The 23,416-nt window shown below is 43.7% G+C and overlaps 1 protein-coding gene across 1 annotated transcript in view; it reads right to left on the reverse strand.

Moving 5' to 3' along the window:
* Window positions 1-21,006, reverse strand: part of POMGNT1 (protein O-linked mannose N-acetylglucosaminyltransferase 1 (beta 1,2-)) — a 32,950-nt gene extending 11,944 nt beyond the window's left edge. The window contains exons 1-14 of the mRNA XM_063427740.1: window positions 20,910-21,006; window positions 16,563-16,788; window positions 15,755-15,857; window positions 15,381-15,496; window positions 13,744-13,809; window positions 12,600-12,713; window positions 9,436-9,553; window positions 8,110-8,208; window positions 7,310-7,437; window positions 5,990-6,060; window positions 5,754-5,829; window positions 4,224-4,307; window positions 2,239-2,280; window positions 1,043-1,101 (exon numbers count right to left, since the gene is read on the reverse strand). Of these exons, the coding sequence (XP_063283810.1) occupies window positions 1,043-1,101; window positions 2,239-2,280; window positions 4,224-4,307; window positions 5,754-5,829; window positions 5,990-6,060; window positions 7,310-7,437; window positions 8,110-8,208; window positions 9,436-9,553; window positions 12,600-12,713; window positions 13,744-13,809; window positions 15,381-15,496; window positions 15,755-15,857; window positions 16,563-16,751 (1,265 nt within the window). The 5' untranslated portion in view covers window positions 16,752-16,788; window positions 20,910-21,006. The remainder of the gene's footprint in view (window positions 1-1,042; window positions 1,102-2,238; window positions 2,281-4,223; window positions 4,308-5,753; window positions 5,830-5,989; window positions 6,061-7,309; window positions 7,438-8,109; window positions 8,209-9,435; window positions 9,554-12,599; window positions 12,714-13,743; window positions 13,810-15,380; window positions 15,497-15,754; window positions 15,858-16,562; window positions 16,789-20,909) is intronic.
* Window positions 21,007-23,416: the final 2,410 nt, after the last annotated feature.

Here is a 23,416-nt window from a genome sequence, read left to right on the forward strand (position 1 = left end):
ATTTAAAGGAACACTATAGTGCCAGGAAAACAAACTTGTTTTCCTGGCACTATAGGGTTATTAGGTCCCGCCACCCTCAGAGCTGAAGTGGTCTGGGTGCCTATAGTGGGCCTTAAATCACCAAACAGATAAAAATTTATACAAAAAAAAAAACCACTTAATTTTTCTTAACACACTGATGTCCCGTGTCTTTAAAGGGAAACTAAAGTGACAAGAAGAAAATAAATAAAAAATAAATAAAAACTTGTTTTCCTGGAACTATAGCTTCCCCCTCCGTCAAGTCCCCTCCCAGTGGTGCAGAAGGGGTTACAAAATAAATAAATTATTCAATGCTTTCCTGTTGGGATTTTGGGGACGCTGGACGTCCTCATGCACAGCGTGATGAATTCCAGCGTCATTTAGTAGACAGCCACTAGAGGAGGAGTTAGCCCTAGCAGGTAAATAAAAACTGCAATAAATACCTGCTCAGTGTTAAGGGTGCTGGGACACTGCACCCAGACCAATTCAATCAGCTGAAGTGGTCTGGGTGCCTATAGTGTCCCCTTAAGGAACCTCCTTACAGTTGCTTTATTTAAAAAGGTATATATATATATAAAGGTATATTTAATATAATATAGAGAAAATGAATAGAGATAAAAGTGTACTAAAAGCTTTAAAAACGCACGGCTTTATTCACCTTGGGTTTACATATTGATTTGAAATTGGTTCTTTTTTTGGACTAAATTTACATGTTGCTTATATTAAGATTCCCTCCCACTCTACACTTCACTATGTTTTAGGCCAATGCATATTTTTAAAATTAATCAAATACGGTACTTTGAATATTTTTTTTATTTATGTAGCATCAAATTAATCTTTTTTTTTTTTTTACGCCATTCATTTGTACAGGTTTGTCTTCCTTGACACAAAATATTTGTCAGACTATTTAAAATAAAAACCATTTAAAGTTGCCAACAGAAAACATTGTTTTTTAGTGTCAGGTGGGCAAGGCTGGTGCCAATGCTCAAGTAACAATGATCCACAAAGAGGGCCAAGGAATTACCTGAAATAGTCTATAGAAATGTCCAGATCTTCTTCAAGGACAATCACAAACTTGGCATCCTGTAGAAGGAACGAAAATAAATAATCTAATTTTATTCTTAAAGCTAGAGATACAGGAGTGCACATACATATACACATCAAATATTATATTCATGTTTTAGAATTCAGTGCTGGATAAAATGGGGAAGATATCTGAAATTATTCCCCATAATGAGCAGGCTATAATGCACAGTTCACCTCAGGATTACCCAAGGTTAGTGGGAATTACACTCCCAAGGGCAGTAGCTATTTTCGATAGTTACAGGTCACAAATTATAAGGAGTGCAACACTATTTCCGAGCTTAAAGAGACTTAAGCTTGGAAATGATTAAGATTTAATGATTTTTTTAATGCACTGATGCCCTTATTTTTGACAATGTAAAGTATTGCTATTGACGAGAACTAGCCCTGTTTACATTTGCAGAAACCACACCTCTAGCGGCTGTCAGGGTGATGGCCACTAAAGGTAATTCCTCATGAAGACCTTCTAAAATTGAAGGTCTTCATGTTCAGCATCAACTTGCCCAAGATCAACCCTAGTGAATTCAATTTTTATCTGGGAGAAGTATTTGAGTGGTGGAACATAGCAGTAGCTGTGTATGTGCCCTATGTCTCCAATGTAAGCCTGTTCCTCTAGTTTAAAAAAAATTTTTTAAAAAAATTGGTATGTTTGTCCTTTGGGCTCAACAGCTGTCACAATAAATCAAAGGTACCACACATGGATGGATGACAATGTTGTGGTTCAAAACTGAAGTTCAGATGTGTTTATTCCAGTAGATATGTGCAGCACTCAAGTTTAAAAAAATAAATGAATGAAACTCTGAGTCTCTCCTTATACCAGCAAGGGAACAAATCCTGCTAATGCAAAGGTTACATGCTGGAATTATTCAGGAAATGGACAGCCAGACCCAGACATGTATTACAAAATAGCATCTACAGGACAGAAGGTGAAAAACAAGCAGACTTTAAACACACCAGAAATTTATTATCCTGCACTGTTCCAGAGTTTCACCTCTTCTACACGTACTTAGGATTACTGAAGGTAATATCCTGTACTCCTTGTTAGATTGGACAAAGAATTGGAGGAGGAGGAAACAACTTTCTGAGACACTTTCAAGACATAATAAATCCATATGTTGAAAATATGGCATTACTCACAGGATGCAGGTTAAATGAGGCCGTCAAGCTCGCTTTGTAATGCTGTGAAGACATAATACATGTATTATGATATCAGAACAAGGAAACAAAAAAAATTAATGTATGAAGCACCAAACGGCTAACGTTTCCACAGATTAAATCACAATTTGTGTAATTATTGATGCCTTTATTTTCACTTGTGGAAGTTATTTAAACCTTCAGAATGGCCCCCTTTCAACTTTTCTATACTGCTTCCTGTATTTGTACAATAGATCAACAATAAAGCATTTCTAACATTATACTAAAAAAAAATAATACAAAAATACACAAATAAATATATTTATTAGCTGTATTGGTTAAGTAGACAAGATGCCAAAATACAGTATTGCATTATGCAGGGATACATTTTTTGATGAACACATATGTGACAATAACAGCCAGACACCACAACAAAACATATTACTGCATCACACTCGTGCACATAGAATTAATACATCGATTATACACTACCAAACTTGATATAAACATACATTACTGCATCACACTTGTGCACATAGACGTACTACATCGATTACACACTACCAAACTTGATATAAACATACATTACTGCATCACACTCGTGCACATAGAATTAATACATTATACACTACCAAACTTGATATATACATACCTTACTGCATCACACTCGTGCACATAGAATTAATACATTATACACTACCAAACTTGATATAAACATACATTACTGCATCACACTCGTGCACATAGAATTAATACATCGATTACACACTACCAAACTTGATATAAGCATAAATTACTGCATCACACTCGTGCACATAGACGTAATACATCGATTATACACTACCAAACTTGATATATACATACATTACTGCATCACACTCGTGCACATAGAATTAATACATCGATTATACACTACCAAACTTGATATAAACATACCTTACTGCATCACACTCGTGCACATAGAATTAATACATCGATTATACACTACCAAACTTGATATAAACATACCTTACTGCATCACACTCGTGCACATAGACGTAATACATCGATTACACACTACCAAACTTGATATAAACATACATTACTGCATCACACTCGTGCACATAGACGTAATACATTGATTATACACTACCAAACTTGATATATACATACATTAATGCATCACACTCGTGCACATAGAATTAATACATCGATTATGTATTCTGACCCACTACCAAACTTTATATAAACATACACCTTAATCTAATTTTCAATACTTGCGCTTTACTTACATTTGAGCAATTTATATACACATATATGCAGATGTATATTTGTATGCATTTTTCTCTGCTGTTTATGAGCTTGTTGACTCTCCTCGGTTTATTTACTTGTTCTGGCTAATCAACCACAAGGCACTTTTCACCGTCAGGCCCATTTTCTGCTATTTATGACACTAAACTCACACCCTTTCCTTGTTCTTTTACGTATTGGCTACCATGTTGATCAGTATTGCTTCAGACCGGAGGAAGAGCGGAAAACTCTTGGAAGTGTGTGTGTATGTAAAAGTATAATTTGATGTACACCACAGCCAGGGCTAATTAACTTCTATTATCCATAATTTCAATCTTGGGTAAAAGTCAGCTCCTAAAACAAACAATTCTTAAACAGCTCAAAGATCTGAGCTTTAACCATTTTAACGGGCATAACGGAGTTTATATACACTCACATTTTTGGACAGGCTGTTTATCTACTGTTCCCGTATGTCATACATATTTTGTAAGAATTAAAGGTTTGTCTTGTTTCCTACTGTTTAGCGCTGCACAATATGTTGGTGTTATATAAGTAATGGCATTTATATAGATCAGGATAGAAAGATTTCAATACAATAAAATGGGGATGCACCAGGTTGGCAGCAATGAATGTGGACTCAACTAGCAATGTATGTGAAGACTTTAAGCAAACTGAGTGCAGAGTATGCTGCTTTCCCGTGACATGGGTTGTGTCTGTACCTGGGTCACACGTGCATTCTTAATGCTGATCGGGGTGTGCTGGATGCCCTTTAAACCATATAACTCCACCACGTCCATGGGTTCCTAAATGGGATAAAAACATGGAATCACTTATTTGAATCAACCAACCGCACAATTTCATGAGCTAATCAAGGCTTAAAATATCCACTCATTAGCTGTTGGGACCTCGCGAGTAGGAATTCATAACTGATAATTGAGCCAAGGACTCTCCAGGATGGCAGGGGCGATTTGCCTGTAGCAAATATCTTCATACGTCAAGCCATGCACTATCCATGTTAAGAATATAAACCATACATTTTAAAGTATATGTGTAACCTGCTACAGGCCCACCAAGGAATCTTTCAAATTTAAAATGATTAATAAAAAAATAGAAACAAATTGACACCAGCAGTTTGGACCACATACCCACAAACACACAAATTACACAGATTCTGTTATTTAAAATTTGAACTATGCAACTGGTTAGCAAAAACACCAGCAGATGCATAGGCGATGAGTTTATCAGGTATATTCTTGAAGCTCCATTCCAGAATCCAGTGCGATTAGAGGAACACAATAGGCAAGCATCTCACTGGTCAGTGTCTTTGCATCTTTTATCTCAGTAACGCTGCAGCGTTACACTGTCTCATCGGACTAATGGTGCAGACACTGATCTATAGCCAGGGCGTAGACCTGGAGTAGGCAACCTTCGGCACACAAGATGTTATGGACTACATCTCCCATAATGCTGGCAAATCATCAGGAGAGTTGTAGTTCACATCTGGAGTGCTGAAGACTGCCTACTCCACGCCAGTCCACCTGCCACAGAGTCTCATTCATAGAATTGATAAATGCAGATTACCAAGTAATGCTCATGATTAACCCCTTAAGGACACAACATGTGTGACATGTCATGATTCCCTTTTATTCCAGAAGTTTGGTCCTTACGGGGTTAAAGATTACATATGAATACAAAAGGTGTCAATGTAGAAAGCAGCAAAATTACGGTCAGGAAATATGTTTTGCATACGAAATAAAACACAAATTACTTGAGACAGAGTGTTTCATTTTAGAAACCAGCACTCAAAACAAACCCTTCATTTCAACAGTCTGTGCTGGCAAACCCACCAAACACAGATTAAGCCAAATGGAAATGTGTTTGTATTAAAAGCCTATATTTTCCCAGGAGATAGATTGGAGTTGTTTTAGTATATAACTGAATGGTATTTGTAAATATACAGGATTAATAGTTAATTTAATGGGCTGGATACAAAAAAATACTAAAAAATGACAAGATCATCCAAGGTAGAAGTTCACACCAGATCCGTCTAGAGGCATTTGTGTCAGATTAAACACGGTTATATTACAAGAGTCTCTGAAAACATGTAAAGGATTTGCCTGGCCAATACATCAGCAATCATACGGTGACCCAAAGCAAGGGTGGACTTACATTTGTGGTTTTTCTTCATACAGGTATTTTAGAGCACGAATAGTGCAGAGAACAATCACACAAGAATTGCTTAAGGTTACCTCATAATAGCCATCTATGAAAACGGTGATCATCTGCGGGGTCACTCCCTGAGCAGAAAGCAGAGAACGCAGCATCCTAGAAAGTGAAAAGCAAGAGATGTCTCTCGGGAATGTTATCCAGTACAGTAGTGATGGTTAATCATGGCGCTGTGGACAGATTAGTGAAGGATGCTGGGATATGTAACTTCACATGGAACATATAATTAATAGTTATATTGGTTTTATCCACTCCTTACCTGTACAGATAGTTTGGTCGGTTTCCTGCAATAACAGCCACTGGCACATTCGAGACCTTGTTTTCTTTAAGCTGAAGGGTTTCAAAATAATATATTACAAATGTTGAGAAAATAACATTATCGTATTTGCTAATAAGAAATAGTAAAATCTGAGAGAGGAAATGGGAGATCTCATTAAGTTTATTTTCAGTGTCGGATGATACGTGTACAAGGTAGAAAACAGACAATGAATGCAGCTCCACTCCTAATGACACAGTGGGAGGTGGGGAAATATTTATTTAGGTCTTTGGCGTGCCATATTAAAAAATTTTTTTTTATCAATTTCATCATATTATGGTCCTTTTGTGGATATCTCCGATATGAGCCGTTGTGGGGAATGTCATTTTATAAAGAAATAATGATTAGTTTTAGAGAGCCAATATGCTTGCTGTACTTCCTTTATATCAATACTGCACAGAGTGTTTAAATGATCACCCTTTAATTTAAAGAGGCAATTACGCACTTTCAATTCATTTCAATGCGTTCTGTCGTGGTGAAGACATTTTCCACATTATCTGCCCAGTCTTGGCATTCAGGGCTTGCAGCCTGTCATTGACGTTACCTTTACACATTATCTATAACCTCTACAACAATCTGTATTGATCACGGTGCTTTGTTTGAACCTCTCTGCCCCTTTCCAACCACAATATGAGCTGCTCTGTCCCCACCCCCACAGTGTGAGCCAATCAGGCCAGAAACACCAACACTGAGCTTCTCTCTCCCTCATATGAGCTGCTATGCTCCCTCACATGTTCCCAGAGTATTCCACAGACATCAGTTGGTCTGTCTGCTTGGATCAGTGGCAATAGCCTGATAGTCACTGCTTAGATGAGGGCACTGACCCTCGCTCACTGACAAACCGAAAGACTAAAGGGGGGGAATAAAAACCCTAACATCAGTTAAACTGAATGCATGTGGTCATTGCAACATTGCCAATTTACTTTATGGTTCCCATTTTCACACTGTCCCTGTGACCTGTTGAAGCAAAGTATTTGCTGTACAGTCTTGGGCTTTTGGTTCATTAACATTCTATAAAAAGGGGTTTTGTAGAGGAATCTTGCCAGCTGTACCAAACTATTAACATGTCTGACATTCCCAGTGACAATTCCATAAACTGTCATGGTTTACGGTTTCACTGTAACAGACCCAAATTCCTGCACCACACATGTTAATCTTTTAAGAATAACGTCATGTCATTATAATGTAAAGTGCTCTGTCGATCCACTGACCCCTGTGGGGCATACAAATTCAGGAAAATATATATTTTTTCATTATACTCACAGGAATTGGGTTAAATTCAATAGGAGTTGGGTCTTTGCAGCTGCAAACGCTGCCATATCCCTCCACTTTGCTACAAAATCTTCTCCTCCTTCTGTTGAGCTCCGTATCTGGCCAGTGGCATTCTGCTTCTTTATGTATAAAAACATATGTTCTGTCAATTATATCAGCTTAGGCAAAAAATATCACAATTAGTATCGGTTGGCTTATTTCAGATGAGCAAAGATAGATCCAGTTTGGAAACCAATACCTGCTGCCTTTAAATTCGTACTAGCTGCTGATACATTTTTGTTTCTATGGAGAAAAATATTTTTAGCTTATTTCTTGAAAACATTTTGCAACTCGCTTACTAAGCTTTCAAGAAACACGTCCCTTCAAGGCTCAATCTAGACAAAACACACTCTGTCATATCCTTGCCAGTTCTAAGTATAATCTTAAAATAGGTTTAATCAATAAATCTGGAACTGTAAAGAAAGAAAGAAGTATTTAAAACAGGGATATTAAGTAAGATACCCACGTGTATTTCGAATACAACTATATCAATCTGTACAATTAGAAAAGTTTACATTACTTGGAAAACCAATACTAAGCTATCGATGCAACATGTATCAAGGATCTCGATAAACATTCTGTTGTTGCTTTGATATTGGCAATCCTTTCTTTTACGTACGTAAAGGATTTGCCAAGTACATACATACATATATATATATATATATATATATATATACACACACACACACACACACACACAAATGCAACAGAGCTATATACAACAAAGGTATGACACAATGAGCAGTGCATACCTTCAGGTGGCACAAGTTGGATGTCTGTCTTCAGAAGGACTGGATCCCCCCACGTGGACAGGGCTGGGGATTTGGAATGTTTCTCTCCAAAAATGTGTCCTGTAATAAATAAAATACATAGTAAGAAACATTCTCAAACACATGTCACTACTACACTCCATACTGGAAAGAATACTGCTACATAACACTTTACATGCTTCCGTTTTATACCATGTGTTACTGTATTAGTTGCTAATCAGAATTTCTAAAATATAAACCATTAAAGACAGCTTATTTACCAAACAGGGAGCTGTGGAGAACTGACAAAAATACTTCATATTTTAAGCCATTTGCAGATTTTTTTCCAGTATGGTTACTTTGGTCTAAACTGTGTACATGCCTTGTCAATTCTGCACAATACCAGTTAAGTAACTAAACCCCAAAGATTCCATAACTATAAATATATATGTTAAGATAATTCCCTTGCAGTCTCACTGCTCAATTCTCTATTTAGAAATTAAATCACTTAATTTGTTTATGCAGCCCTAGCCACACCTCTCCTGGCTGTGACTCACACTACCTCTATAAAATAAAACGTTTTTCATTTTTCAACTTGATCTTACAGCACATTGTGTTTACTTTACAATTTCTTATATCCTGCTCTGTTAATTGAAGTTTTATCACAACAGGAAGCTGTTGCAGGCTCGTAATAGAGCAGGAAATGGGGAATTCTAAATTAAACACTCTGTGCAATAAGGAAAGACAGCATTTTATAGACTTTTTTTCAGGAAGTGAGTATGGAGACTGTGTAAGTCTCAGTCAAGGGAGATGTGGTTAGGGCTACATAAAGAGATAATTGAGCAAATAGACTGCATGAGAATGATCTATACACCAAAAGCACTTCCATTAAGCAAACATTGTTTTGGTGCTTAGAGTGTCATTTTAAGTATCTCTCTTTAAAAGTATGCAACCTTCCTAGATAACAAATGGCTTGAGTAAGCAGCTAGTCAGGACAGGAGAGGTTGTGTAAGTCTAGTCTACGGCTGATCTGCAACTGAAAGAACAACCAATCATTATCAATGATTCACTCATCTGTTTTCATTGGATGGATTCTTGCTCCTTAGTTGCCTGGAGTGAAAAGCTCACTACTAAATTAGAAGATACTTATCGAGATGATGGAGGACACACAAAATCTAATAAATGTTTATACATAGAAGATGCGTGCAGAAATAATAGAAAGATAAGAAAGTGCCGTAAACACAGTGAATGTTTAGGTTTAACAAAATCAACCAGCATTTTCATTATTTTACAGACTGGGCATTTAAAGCTCACAGAGATAGACCTTACCCCCTTTCTTTACTACAAACGTCCACATGTCTCTCCAACCCAGAGATGCCACAATTTGGCTCCCAAGGCTTTTCAGAACATTCCGGGCAGTATCTTTCAGGTGGAAGGAACCTTCATCCTGGAATTACAAACAGAATCTTAACATGTGACACGTTCTATAACATACTGTATGTGTTGCACATTCAATTCAGACAGCCAATTCCGGATCTAAAAAAAGGTCAGAATGTTTGCAAATTAAATCTGAATGGAAAAACTGAAGCAACAAATATCTGACCTGGAAATATTCTCCAACTCAGCCAGTCAAAACGTAGCTATTTTTGTCTTCATTTGCAAAGATTTGGAGTTTAGGGCACAACACATACATGTTCTGCTTATTGGGATGTTATGATGCTATAGTGTAACTCCACTTAAACGTCCCCCTACTTACTAGCATGACACAAAAACAACTTTATCCAAAGCAGTGATTTGACAGTGGGAATTCGGTGGAAACCCAGAGTGCTATTCACTAAAGCAGTGGTTTCCAAACCAGTTCAGGATTTAGGGATCACCGAGTTGTGTCAAGGCATTAGTTTTCTTCTAAAAACACCTTACGACACAACCCCTAAATCCTGGACTGGTAGTAGTGCCTTGAGGACTGGGTTGGGAACCATTGACCTAAAGTGTGGCTCAGCTGGAACTCGTATTGAATTTATTTTAACCCAAGATAACCAAGTTGTAAACACAGAAGACTGAGAATTTGTTAAATAGCTGTGTGACCTAATATCTGAAATTCATCAAGAATTCACTTTGAATTCCTGACAATTCAAATTTCAATGAATAATCCTGAAAATATTCAATGGAAGACTGTTCTGCATTAAGCAGGTAAACAAATCAGCTAATTTTTGCTATTGTAAGGAATGTGAGTTACAGCTGTCATCAGTAAATAAGTAACTTATAAGGTCTTCAACTGTATCATGATTAAAGGAACACTATAGGGTCGGAAATACAGGTTTGTGTTATAATGTTAAAAACCCTAAATATAAGCGACAGTCAAAGCCGCTACAGCAGAGGGGGAAACTCCACAGTGGACCAAAATAGAGGCCCATTGGATAAATAGACAGGACCTGAGGAACCTATTTTGGCTCCCGAAGGCCATGCGCCCACAACACCTTAACCCCTTACCGACCACTAGTCTGACACTTAAACACTGGGACGAAACCAGGGGCAGAGAGACAGACCAAAGAGTACTAAGGCAGGGAACACCACATGCATGCCTCAAAGTAGGAATCCCAAATCTAGATACGAAGCAGTGGGAAGAACGGGGGTGCACCAAGGTTAAAGATCTATATAAGGAAAACAAACTGATGCCCTTCCCTGAACTACAAACACTATATGGCATACCCAGCAGAGCACTATTTACATACCTACAAATGAAGTCGCTACTAGCAGACATGACAATAGAGCGACAAGAAACGATACACACAAACAGCATTGAAAAACTATGCCTATCAGGCAGACCGCCCAGGAAAGCATTGGCTATGATGTATAGCCTCTTACTAACGCCAGTCACAGAGGAGGCCATGAACTTCCAAACAGCGTGGCACACAGAATTGGGACACAACATTAGGGCGGAGACATGGCAAAGGGCATTCACCATACACAAGGGAAACACGCTATGCACGACCCACATAGAGATGATACGAAAATTGCAATACCGGTGGTACTTGGTGCCAGAAAAACTAGCGACGATGTACAAGGGTATGACCATTGAATGCTGGAGATGCAGAGGGAGGGAGGGCTCAATGAGCCACATATGGTGGTCCTGTGACGGCATAAGCCCATTTTGGAATGATGTGGAAAAGGTGGCGACGGAGCTGTTAGGTAAACCATGGCCTATAAACATAGAACAAGGCATACTATTCATGATACCTAAGACACTGAGCAAAGTAGAAGAGAAATTAGTATTCCACCTACTTGTAGCAGCAGTGACCATAATAGCAAGAGCATGGAAAACAACACAGACACCCACTAGAGAAGCACTGATATCACAGACATCTCTCAACTGGAAATACGAATTAATGGCAGACAAATACATAGGGCGCAGGAAGCACACTAACCAGGCCGGAGAAAAATGGAGAGCATATCTCGACACAGGGTGACAGGAGGGGGAGAGACAGACACAAAACTGAAAGCGGGAAAGGCGGGTAGACAGGGAAACATTCGGAGGTTACAAAACACCGGGTAAACACTCAAGACCTAGGCGGCCATACATGCCTAGCCAACAAGGGGACCATGGGAGTCCGAGCAAAAGTAAAACTAAAGGAGAGATAATACACAGAATATAAGACGAGAACGTATTGAAGCATGGTATGAAACACTGTAATTGTATGTGACCCCAATGTTGTAAACAAATGTCCTGCACAACCCCATCTTCTATTCTGTACCCCGGCGCGCAGGAGCCAAACACTGAATATTGTGATGCACAAATAAAACCAAAATTCAAATTGAAAAAAAAAAAAAAAAAACTAAATATATTAAAATCTTACTTTTATTCAAGTGTGCTGCTGCTGGCTCTGCTCCCGATCTGCCTGCTTGGCTGACATCACCAGAAGTGTGGATCTCAGCCAATCACAATGCTTTCCCATTGGAAAGCATTGGATTGGCTGAGCTTACCGAGGAGGCAGATAAAGGGCAGAGCCAGCACAAGCCAAACCCTGGCCAATCAGCATCTCATAAGAGATGTGTTGAATCAATGCATCTCTATGAGGAAAGTTCAGTGTCTCCATGCAGAGGGTGCCCTAGGAAGCACCTCAAGTAGCCATCTGAGGAGTGGCCAGTGGAGTTATCACTAGGTTGTAATGTAATGTAATATCCCATTTCTCTGAAAAAAAAAACCAGTGTTTTCTGCAAAAAGCCAGATGGGAATGATTATACTCACCAGAACAAATACAATAAGCTGTAGTTATTTACACAAAGCAAACATTCAGCAAGTGTTCCTCCAACAACGCTTCTCGGAGTAACATTGAAAACAATACTTCTCAATGAGAAGAACTCATTGCTACTCTAAAAGGTGGTTTAAAGTAAGTGAGGCAGGAAATGGGAGGTGTTAAGGGAACATTCCAAGCATCATAACTATGACAGCTCACTGTACCATAATGACATTTACAAGCTAGAAATACACTTACCTTAACTGTAAATATCAAAATGCGCCCACGAGCCACCATGTTAAGAAAAAGCACCATAGCTTCATCCTCGTGTGGAGAATAAGTATCAAAGACTCTCTTTGCCATCACATGGCCCTATATAGAAACACATGTCAACCTTGGTTATTAACCACTTCCCTATCAACATGTAAAACGCTGTACAAATATACAGTTCACACAAATTGCCTTCACCACTGTTAGTTTTGACGTTTCTTCAGACGAAAAATAAACTTCTCAGAAGAAGCTCCAAAACCTCTTCTTAAAGGGACAGTGTAGTAACCAGAACAACTACAGCTCAATGCAATTGTTCTGATGTCTATGGCCTGTCCCTACAGGCATTTTCATGTAAACACTGCCTTTTCAGAAAAAAAAAGTCAGTGGTTACATCACTGCCTAGAAACACCTATAGTTGCAGTCACGCAGACGGTCACTAGATGTACTTCTTGTGTTAGTGCCGCACAATGTGCAGCACTGACATACAGTGCCTACACGCCCTGCATGAAGGTGCAGAACGTTACTCACAGAAATGCACGTTGTGCAGTACTGACCCAGGAAGCACCTCTAGTGGCCGTCTGATTACATTAAGTAGACTTAATATGTAAACACTGCCTTTTCATAATAAATTCATATTTACAACCAGATGAAGGCTTACTTTTGAGAATAATAACCTTGCACCAGGCCTTGCATCTCTTTGTCGCATTGTTTGTATTTTGCTCGTATGCGTAGCTCACCGACCGGTAGAGGTACTTAGTTAAAATATTCCCAAATTGGGTTTCTTTTACGGCCTGCTTCCATTACATGTTTTCTCCTGAAGGGAAAAACTAATAAATCTCAAGCCAATCACAGAAAGTACTCAGCCCAAGTACAGGAGCTCTGTTACAATAGAACTCTCACATTTCCCACTCTTTTCCCCATGTGACCTATAATGTGATTGAGATGTGAACACAGTTTTTCTTTGCCGTGTTTAGTTTTATTCCCTATATGAACAGTAATAGGTCTGCATGGAAAATGTAAAGGTTATAGACATTCTAAGAGTTCATTTATTTAACTTTTATCATAATTGTGTGAGTCTGATGTCTGCTAAAATATAAATATTTATTAAAAAAATATATATAAAAAAACAGACCGTTGCTTGATTCAACACAATGACATGGATGCCTCGTCCAAGTTCTCTCGCTTCATCTTCAAGAACCTGTAAGGTGTAAAGTGATATACCGTGTAAGAGAACCCACTGCTAAAAGTAAAATATGGATAAATAGTAAGAAATCTAACAGCAAGGCCCACAGAGGCACGCAGCCAGACCTAGCAAGGCCCACAGAGGCACGCAGCCAGACCTAGCAAGGCCCACAGAGGCACGCAGCCAGACCTAGCAAGGCCCACAGAGGCACGCAGCAAGACCTAGCAAGGCCCACAGAGGCACGCAGCAAGACCTAGCAAGGCCCACAGAGGCACGCAGCAAGACCTAGCAAGGCCCACAGAGGCACGCAGCAAGACCTAGCAAGGCCCACAGAGGCACGCATCCACAGAGCAAGGCCCACAGAGGCACGCATCCACAGAGCAAGGCCCACAGAGGCACGCATCCACAGAGCAAGGCCCACAGAGGCACGCATCCACAGAGCAAGGCCCACAGAGGCACGCATCCACACAGCAAGGCCCACAGAGGCACGCATCCACACAGCAAGGCCCACAGAGGCACGCATCCACACAGCAAGGCCCACAGAGGCACGCATCCACACAGCAAGGCCCACAGAGGCACGCATCCACACAGCAAGGCCCACAGAGGCACGCATCCACACAGCAAGGCCCACAGAGGCACGCATCCACACAGCAAGGCCCACAGAGGCACGCATCCACACAGCAAGGCCCACAGAGGCACGCATCCACACAGCAAGGCCCACAGAGGCACACATCCACACAGCAAGGCCCACAGAGGCACGCAGACAACAAGGCTCAGAGAGGCAGAGAGGCACGCATCCAGACAGCTAGGACAGAGAGTAGCCTAAATCTAACGATTAGTTTTGTATTTGGTTGAACACAAAAACAAACACACATGTGACAGTTCTGCTTAAAATGGTGTAAACTGGCATAGTTACCAATTCAAACTGCAGAAAATACAATTCATGTATGTTTAACGATGGAAAATAGCGAATGGCATTAAGATTCTCACAGTGCAAACGTGTGGGATGACCACAATATACTTTTCATTTGCAAAGCACAAGGCAATATGGTGTGATCATAAATGAGCTATTCCAAGCAGCAAATATGGCAATCAATGATTTTATAATGACGGTTTCTCCCAGAAAGTGCCATCAGTAAAGACAGCAGATACCTTTTAATTCGGCAAACTACACCTAAATTACTACCTGCATTTTTGATTGAGGTTTCCAATATTTATTATCTGATCAGTGTTAAATTTCCAATAAAGTACCTGTGAATGCTTGTATACAGTAAATAACTAAAATAAGGATCCCTTCTACAATGTAGTCATGGTGATGACAAAATATTGTATGTATTAGGATACATCCCACTTTTTAACCATTCCTGTAACCTTATTCCTTAATATGTAGCACTTTAATCTGATCATTTCTTGCTTCTCACTGTAAGTTATCCTAGTCTGTATATGCAATCTATAGGTGAAGAGCTGTCCCTTCTACCAATGATATCTAGGAAATAGTGATTGACAAGCTCATCTCTCATTGATGACCACAGCTTTAAAGAACCAAAAGCCATCAAAAAGGCACAGCGCTACATATCCACACCCACCGTAGTGCCATCGACCGCTATGTAAACCTTTGATCTGCTAGAGTAGACTTCGATGTCCAGAACTTTTTTCCCACCAGCTGGTCGACGAGGGGATTCAACATTCTGCACAACATCATCTAAAAATAAATATTGAAGAAAAAATAAATAACGCTTCTTAACGAAACCACAGATTTACTAAAGATTAATTCACCTGTCAAGAGAACCTGTTCTATGTAATTTACAAAATGAAAGTGAAATGATTTAATAAAGATATAGCCAATATATTAAAATAAAGTTCTTCCCTTCCCCACAATGTACAACTCTGAAGTGTAGCCTCCCAACAAGGAGTAACCTTCCAGCATAGAGGCGGTAGATACACATTGTTACAAACATACCATACTCTTGATCCACATCTTCGTCATTCACTGCTCGCCTTGTGTCCAGGATTAGCTTGATGTTTACAATCACAGTTACAAGCAGGAACAGAACAGCCACAGTCTACAAAGAAAGAAATTACATCAGATGATAGAAATGGGCAGCATTCACAGTAATTCCATGGATTAAATAAGGAACGGTTTCTATTCTGGAAGGGGTATTCATTAAACATAACTTATGAATTCTGTTAAAGTAAAAATTTAAGCCTAAATAAATATGAATTAGAAAATTCTCCAATTTTCCTTCCTCTCTGCACTTTAGTATGAGAAAGGGCTAGACTGAATCGGATATTGAACCATGTCACCTCTTTTTATAGGCCAGCTCAAAGTTTTCTTTACCCTGGCACAAACATTTTACAAGCTTTCCCTCCTGACACCATAGTGCTGGCGTAGCAGTTTAAGTTAAAAGGTGTTTACATTAACCTTGTCTCCATTGCCGCGCCGGTCTTGATGTGGCTGGCCCTACTGCCATTGCAGAGATCATCACATTTTATCTCAGACATAATGCATTCCCACACTAAAGTATTGGGAGGCTATTGCACATATGCGTCAAAATGATGCACCAATCAGCATCTCCTCATAGAGATGCATTGACTGAATGCACCTATGTGGGGAGTGTCCCGTTGCAAAGCATGGTGATGCTGAATGCAAGTGTTGTACACAAAGCAAGTAACAGTTCCCATTTAACAATGTTAAAGAAACAATCAATTGAAAATAGCAGTTTACATAGTCCCTGTTGCTTATTTACCATTCTTCTTTTAACCAATACCTGACACATTCTCCGCACAGCCCTTTGGTTGCTCATCTTGTATTTCCAGGCCAGGTACCAGCTCCGTTTCTTGTGTGGGAGAGGGGGCTTTGCATGAGAGTTAGGATCCCACTCATCCATTTCCTCTGGGCTGGGTGTGGGGTTTTGATGGTTTGGCTGCATCAGTCTGCTTCCTCTAGAAGGGGGCATCCACAGTCCCCTTTGTTCTTAAATGGCAGCATGAGTCCTGCAACAAACAGTCAACTAGTTGCTATCATTTGGGATATAATAGAGCATTAGATTTCCTCTACAATATATTTAATTATTTCCTAAACATGTTGGACTTTTGAACATTTTAACAAAACTACCAGTAATTATGAAACGAACATTAAATTGGTGTAATAACAAACCTGAGCATTATAGAGCAGTTAAAAAAAAAAAAAAACATTTATTTGTAACTCCTCCATAGTTCTCAGATTTAGTGAATGCCCCCATTGATGTAGCATTCAGTGATATACAGTGCTATTAAACATAGCTTTATTCCTGCAAGAGGCAAACAGTTTTATTAGGTGTCAAAAATCTTTCACTATATTATTTTCCATGTAAAAAGCCCACTACAATAGCTTGTTTAAATTGTGAAGAATGATCCAAATATCTATTTATAAATTAAAGACACCAAACTCTGATAAGGAGTATAAACAAAACAGAACCAGTGTAAGAGTTTAACGAAGAGCAGAAACTAGTCCAACTGAATGACACAAATGCATTACCATATATATAGCACCAACAAATTCTGTAGCGCTGTACAATAGCTGGACTAACAGACAAGTATTTGCTCTAGTGTGACACAGAGGGCATTGAGGGTGCTGCTCAATCAAGCTCTTATTCTAGAGGGAGTGGGTGAGTGGGTGACACAGACACACAGTGCATGTGTAAACTGTAACAGCATTAATGGCAACTGACATGAAATAGGAAACAAATGAAGATAAAAATAGGTTACGAATTAAGAAGCTCTACTGAGAAATCCTCAGAGTCTTCAGCATTGCAGGGTTATTCCCAGGAATAGCATATGAGATCTTAAACTTGGAAGTATTCCTGTAATACTACAAGAACTTAATCCAACCAAATAAAATGTCAGGCAAGAGGCAAAATCTACATATGGTGAATAAAAGTCACTGTTTGAAAACGTCAATGCATCAATGGCTGAAACAGAACAAAGATGGCTTTGTCAACCTAAGTATGGGACACCCACACAGCTCTTGATAATTCTACGTCCAGGCAGAATTAAATAAAACTATTACCTGACAGATAAATGTCTTAGGCCCCCTGACACCATAGTACGGGGCCCCCTTGAAACCGGCACCATGGTACGGGGCACCCCCTGGCACCGGCTCCATGGTATGCCCCCACATCCCCTGAGAGCAGCGAGGTACGGCCCCCTTCACTGACAGCAGCAAGGTATGGCCCCCCCCTTCACTGACCGCAGCAAGGTATGGGGGCTCCCCCTTCACTGACAGCAGCAAGGTATGCCCCCCCCCTTCACTGACAGCAGCAAGGTATGGGCCCCCCCCTTCACTGACAGCAGCAAGGTATGGGGCCCCCCCCCCCTTCACTGACAGCAGCAAGGTATGGGCCCCCCCCCTTCACTGACAGCAGCAAGGTATGCCCCCCCCCTTCACTGACAGCAGCAAGGTATGGGGGGGGCACCCCTTCACTGACAGCAGCAAGGTATGGGGGGGCACCCCTTCACTGACAGCAGCAAAGTATGGGGGGGCCACCCCTTCACTGACAGCAGCAAGGTATGGGGGGGGCCACCCCTTCACTGACAGCAGCAAGGTATGGGGGGGCCACCCCTTCACTGACAGCAGCAAGGTATGGGGGGACATCCCTTCACTGACAGCAGCAAGGTATGCCCCCCCCCTTCACTGACCGCAGCAAAGTATGGGGGCCCCCCCTTCACTGACAGCAGCAAGGTATGGGCCCCCCCCCTTCACTGACAGTAGCAAGGTATGCCCCCCCCCCTTCACTGACAGCAGCAAGGTATGCCCCCCCCCCTTCACTGAAAGCAGCAAGGTATGGGGGGCACCCTTTCACTGAAAGCAGCAAGGTATGGGGGGCACCCTTTCACTGAAAGCAGCAAGGTATGGGGGGCACCCTTTCACTGAAAGCAGCAAGGTATGGGGGGCACCCTTTCACTGAAAGCAGCAAGGTATGGGGGGCACCCTTTCACTGAAAGCAGCAAGGTATGTGGGGCACCCCTTCACTGAAAGCAGCAAGGTATGGGGGGCACCCCTTCACTGAAAGCAGCAAGGTATGGGGGAGGGGCACCCCTTCACTGAAAGCAGCAAGGTATGGGGGGCACCCCTTCACTGAAAGCAGCAAGGTATGGGGGGGCACCCCTTCACTGAAAGCAGCAAGGTATGGGGGGGGCACCCCTTCACTGAAAGCAGCAAGGTATGGGGGGGGCACCCCTTCACTGAAAGCAGCAAGGTATGGGGGAGGGGCACCCCTTCACTGAAAGCAGCAAGGTATGGGGGGGCACCCCTTCACTGAAAGCAGCAAGGTATGGGGGGGCACCCCTTCACTGAAAGCAGCAAGGTATGGGGGGGCACCCCTTCACTGAAAGCAGCAAGGTATGGGGGGGCACCCCTTCACTGAAAGCAGCAAGGTATGGGGGGGCACCCCTTCACTGAAAGCAGCAAGGTATGGGGGGCACCCCTTCACTGAAAGCAGCAAGGTATGGGGGGGCACCCCTTCACTGAAAGCAGCAAGGTATGGGGGGGCACCCCTTCACTGAAAGCAGCAAGGTATGGGGGGGCACCCCTTCACTGAAAGCAGCAAGGTATGGGGGGGCACCCCTTCACTGAAAGCAGCAAGGTATGGGGGGGCACCCCTTCACTGAAAGCAGCAAGGTATGGGGGGCACCCCTTCACTGAAAGCAGCAAGGTATGGGGGGGCACCCCTTCACTGAAAGCAGCAAGGTATGGGGGGCACCCCTTCACTGAAAGCAGCAAGGTATGGGGGGCACCCCTTCACTGAAAGCAGCAAGGTATGGGGGGGCACCCCTTCACTGAAAGCAGCAAGGTATGGGGGGGCACCCCTTCACTGAAAGCAGCAAGGTATGGGGGGGCACCCCTTCACTGAAAGCAGCAAGGTATGGGGGGCACCCCTTCACTGAAAGCAGCAAGGTATGGGGGGGCACCCCTTCACTGAAAGCAGCAAGGTATGGGGGGGCACCCCTTCACTGAAAGCAGCAAGGTATGGGGGGCACCCCTTCACTGAAAGCAGCAAGGTATGGGGGGGCACCCCTTCACTGAAAGCAGCAAGGTATGGGGGGGCACCCCTTCACTGAAAGCAGCAAGGTATGGGGGGGCACCCCTTCACTGAAAGCAGCAAGGTATGGGGGGGCACCCCTTCACTGAAAGCAGCAAGGTATGGGAGGCACCCCTTCACTGAAAGCAGCAAGGTATTGGGGGGCACCCCTTCACTGAAAGCAGCAAGGTATGGGGGGGCACCCCTTCACTGAAAGCAGCAAGGTATGGGGGGCACCCCTTCACTGAAAGCAGCAAGGTATGGGGGGCACCCCTTCACTGAAAGCAGCAAGGTATGGGGGAGGGGCACCCCTTCACTGAAAGCAGCAAGGTATGGGGGGGCACCCCTTCACTGAAAGCAGCAAGGTATGGTGGGGCACCCCTTCACTGAAAGCAGCAAGGTATGGGGGGGCACCCCTTCACTGAAAGCAGCAAGGTATGGGGGGGCACCCCTTCACTGAAAGCAGCAAGGTATGGGGGGGGGCAACCCTTCACTGAAAGCAGCAAGGTATGGGGGGGCACCCCTTCACTGAAAGCAGCAAGGTATGGGGGGGCACCCCTTCACTGAAAGCAGCAAGGTATGGGGGGGCACCCCTTCACTGAAAGCAGCAAGGTATGGGGGGGCACCCCTTCACTGAAAGCAGCAAGGTATGGGGGGGCACCCCTTCACTGAAAGCAGCAAGGTATGGGGGGGCACCCCTTCACTGAAAGCAGCAAGGTATGGGGGGGCACCCCTTCACTGAAAGCAGCAAGGTATGGGGGGGCACCCCTTCACTGAAAGCAGCAAGGTATGGGGGGGCACCCCTTCACTGAAAGCAGCAAGGTATGGGGGGGCACCCCTTCACTGAAAGCAGCAAGGTATGGCCTCCTCCCCCCCACTGACAGCAGCCAGCTGTGTATTGGACATGAACCCCAATCTTTCTCAGCCAGCTGAGGGTGATGGGAGCTGTAGGTGGTGATGGCCTGTGTTGGTAACCTGCCCCCCCCTTGGACTACAACTCCCTTGATGCTCGGCGGCCGGCAGGGATGGTGTGATATCTCCGGAGGGGAGCCGTACCTTCAGGCTGTCCGGGGCTCTAGCTCTAAGATCAGTCTCTTCCCTCCGGCCGGCGCCTCCTCTCATCATCTCCCCTTACAGCATCAGCGGCGACTGAGGCCGGGGGCGCGCACGTATGTCGTCACGAGCCGGGGAGCCAGGGCGCGCGCAAATGACGTCGCCAGCAGGGGGAGCCAGGGGCGCGCGCGTATGATGTCACCAGCAGTAGAGTCAGAGGGCGCGCGCAAAGGGGCGGGGCCTGAGGCAACCTTATATATAGAACTGACTGACAGGGGCGGGGCCTGAGGGAACCAGATATATAGAACTGACTGACAGGGGCGGGGCCTGAGGGAACCTGATATATAGAACTGACTGCCAGGGGCGGGGCCTGAGGAAACCTGATATATAGAACTGACTGACAGGGGCGGGGCCTGTGGGAACCTGATATATAGAACTGACTGACAGGGGCGGGGCCTGAGGGAACCTGATATATAGAACTGACTGACAGGGGCGGGGCCTGAGGGAACCTGATATATAGGACTGACCGGGGCGGGGCCTGAGGGAACCTGATATATAGAACTGACTGACAGGGGCAGGGCCTGAGGGAACCTGATCTATAGAACTGACTGACAGGGGCGGGGCCTGAGGGAACCTGATCTATAGAACTGACTGACAGGGGCGGGGCCTGAGGGAACCTGATATATAGAACTGACTGACAGGGGCGGGGCCTGAGGGAACCTGATATATAGAACTGACTGACAGGGGCGGGGCCTGAGGGAACCTGATATATAGAACTGACTGACAGGGGCGGGGCTTGAGGAAACCTGATATATAGAACTGACTGACCGGGGCGGGGCCTGTGGGAACCTGATATATAGAACTGACTGACAGGGGCGGGGCCTGAGGGAACCTGATATATAGAACTGACTGACAGGGGCGGGGCCTGAGGGAACCTGATATATAGAACTGACTGACAGGGGCGGGGCCTGAGGAAACCTGATATATAGAACTGACTGACCGGGGTGGGGCCTGTGGGAACCTGATATATAGAACTGACTGACAGGGGCGGGGCCTGAGGGAACCTAATATATAGAACTTACTGACAGGGGCGGGGCGTGAGGAAACCTGATATATAGAACTGACTGACCGGGGCGGGGCCTGTGGGAACCTGATATATAGAACTGACTGACAGGGGCGGGGCCTGAGGGAACCTAATATATAGAACTGACTGACAGGGGCGGGGCGTGAGGGAACCTGATATATAGGACTGACCGGGGCGGGCCTGAGGGAACCTGCTATATAGAACTGACTGACTGGGGCGGGGCCTGAGGGAACCTGATATATGGAACTGACTGAACGGGGGCAGGCCTGAGGGAACCTGATATATAGAACTGACTGACTGGGACGGGGCCTGAGGGAACCTGATATATAGAACTGACTGACCGGGGCGAGGCCTGAGGGAACCTGATATATAGAACTGACTGACAGGGGCGGGGCCTGAGGGAACCTGATATATAGAACTGACTGACAGGGGCGGGGCCTGAGGGAACCTGATATATAGAACTGACTGACAGGGGCGGGGCCTGAGGAAACCTGATATATAGAACTGACTGACCGGGGCGGGGCCTGAGGGAACCTGATATATAGAACTGACTGACAGGGGGGGGCCTGAGGGAACCTGATATATAGAACTGACTGACAGGGGCGGGGCCTGAGGGAACCTGATATATAGGACTGACCGGGGCGGGGCCTGAGGGAACCTGATATATAGAACTGACTGACTGGGGCGGGGCCTGAGGGAACCTGATATATAGAACTGACTGACCGGGGCGGGGCCTGAGGGAACCTGATATATAGAACTCACTGACATGGGCGGGGCCCGAGGGAACCTGATATATAGAACTGACTGAACGGGGGCAGGCCTGAGGGAACCTGATAAATAGAACTGACTGAACGGGGGCAGGCCTGAGGGAACCTGATATATAGAACTGACTGACCGGGGCGGGGCCTGAGGGAACCTGATATATAGAACTGACTGACCGGGGCGGGGCCTGAGGGAACCTGATATATAGAACTGACAGACTGGGGCGGGCCTGAGGGAACCTGATATATAGAACTGACTGAACGGGGGCGGGCCTGAGGAAACCTGATATGTAGGAGTGACTGAGCAGGGAGGATGGCTGAGGAAGCAGTGTCTGTGTGTAGTGGATGCAGTGTTTGACTTAGTTTGTAGTGTTTGATAAGGGCTGTGAAAGCAGTGTTTGTGCAGTGTATGTGTGTAGTGGATGCAGTGTATGTGTGTAGTGGATGCAGTGCTTGAGTTAGTTTGTAGTGTTGGATAAGGGCTGTGGAAGCAGTGTTTGTGCAGTTGAATGCAGTGGATGTGTTTAGTGGATGCAGTGTTTGTGCAGTGGATGCAGTGGATGTGTGTAGTGGATGCAGTGTTTGAGTTAGTGTGTAGTGTTGGATAAGGGCTGTGGAATGCAGTGTCTATGTGTAGTGGATGCAGTGTTTGTGCAGTGGAATGC

This window comes from Pelobates fuscus, chromosome 7, assembly GCF_036172605.1.
Source record: "Pelobates fuscus isolate aPelFus1 chromosome 7, aPelFus1.pri, whole genome shotgun sequence".
NCBI lineage: Eukaryota > Metazoa > Chordata > Amphibia > Anura > Pelobatidae > Pelobates > Pelobates fuscus.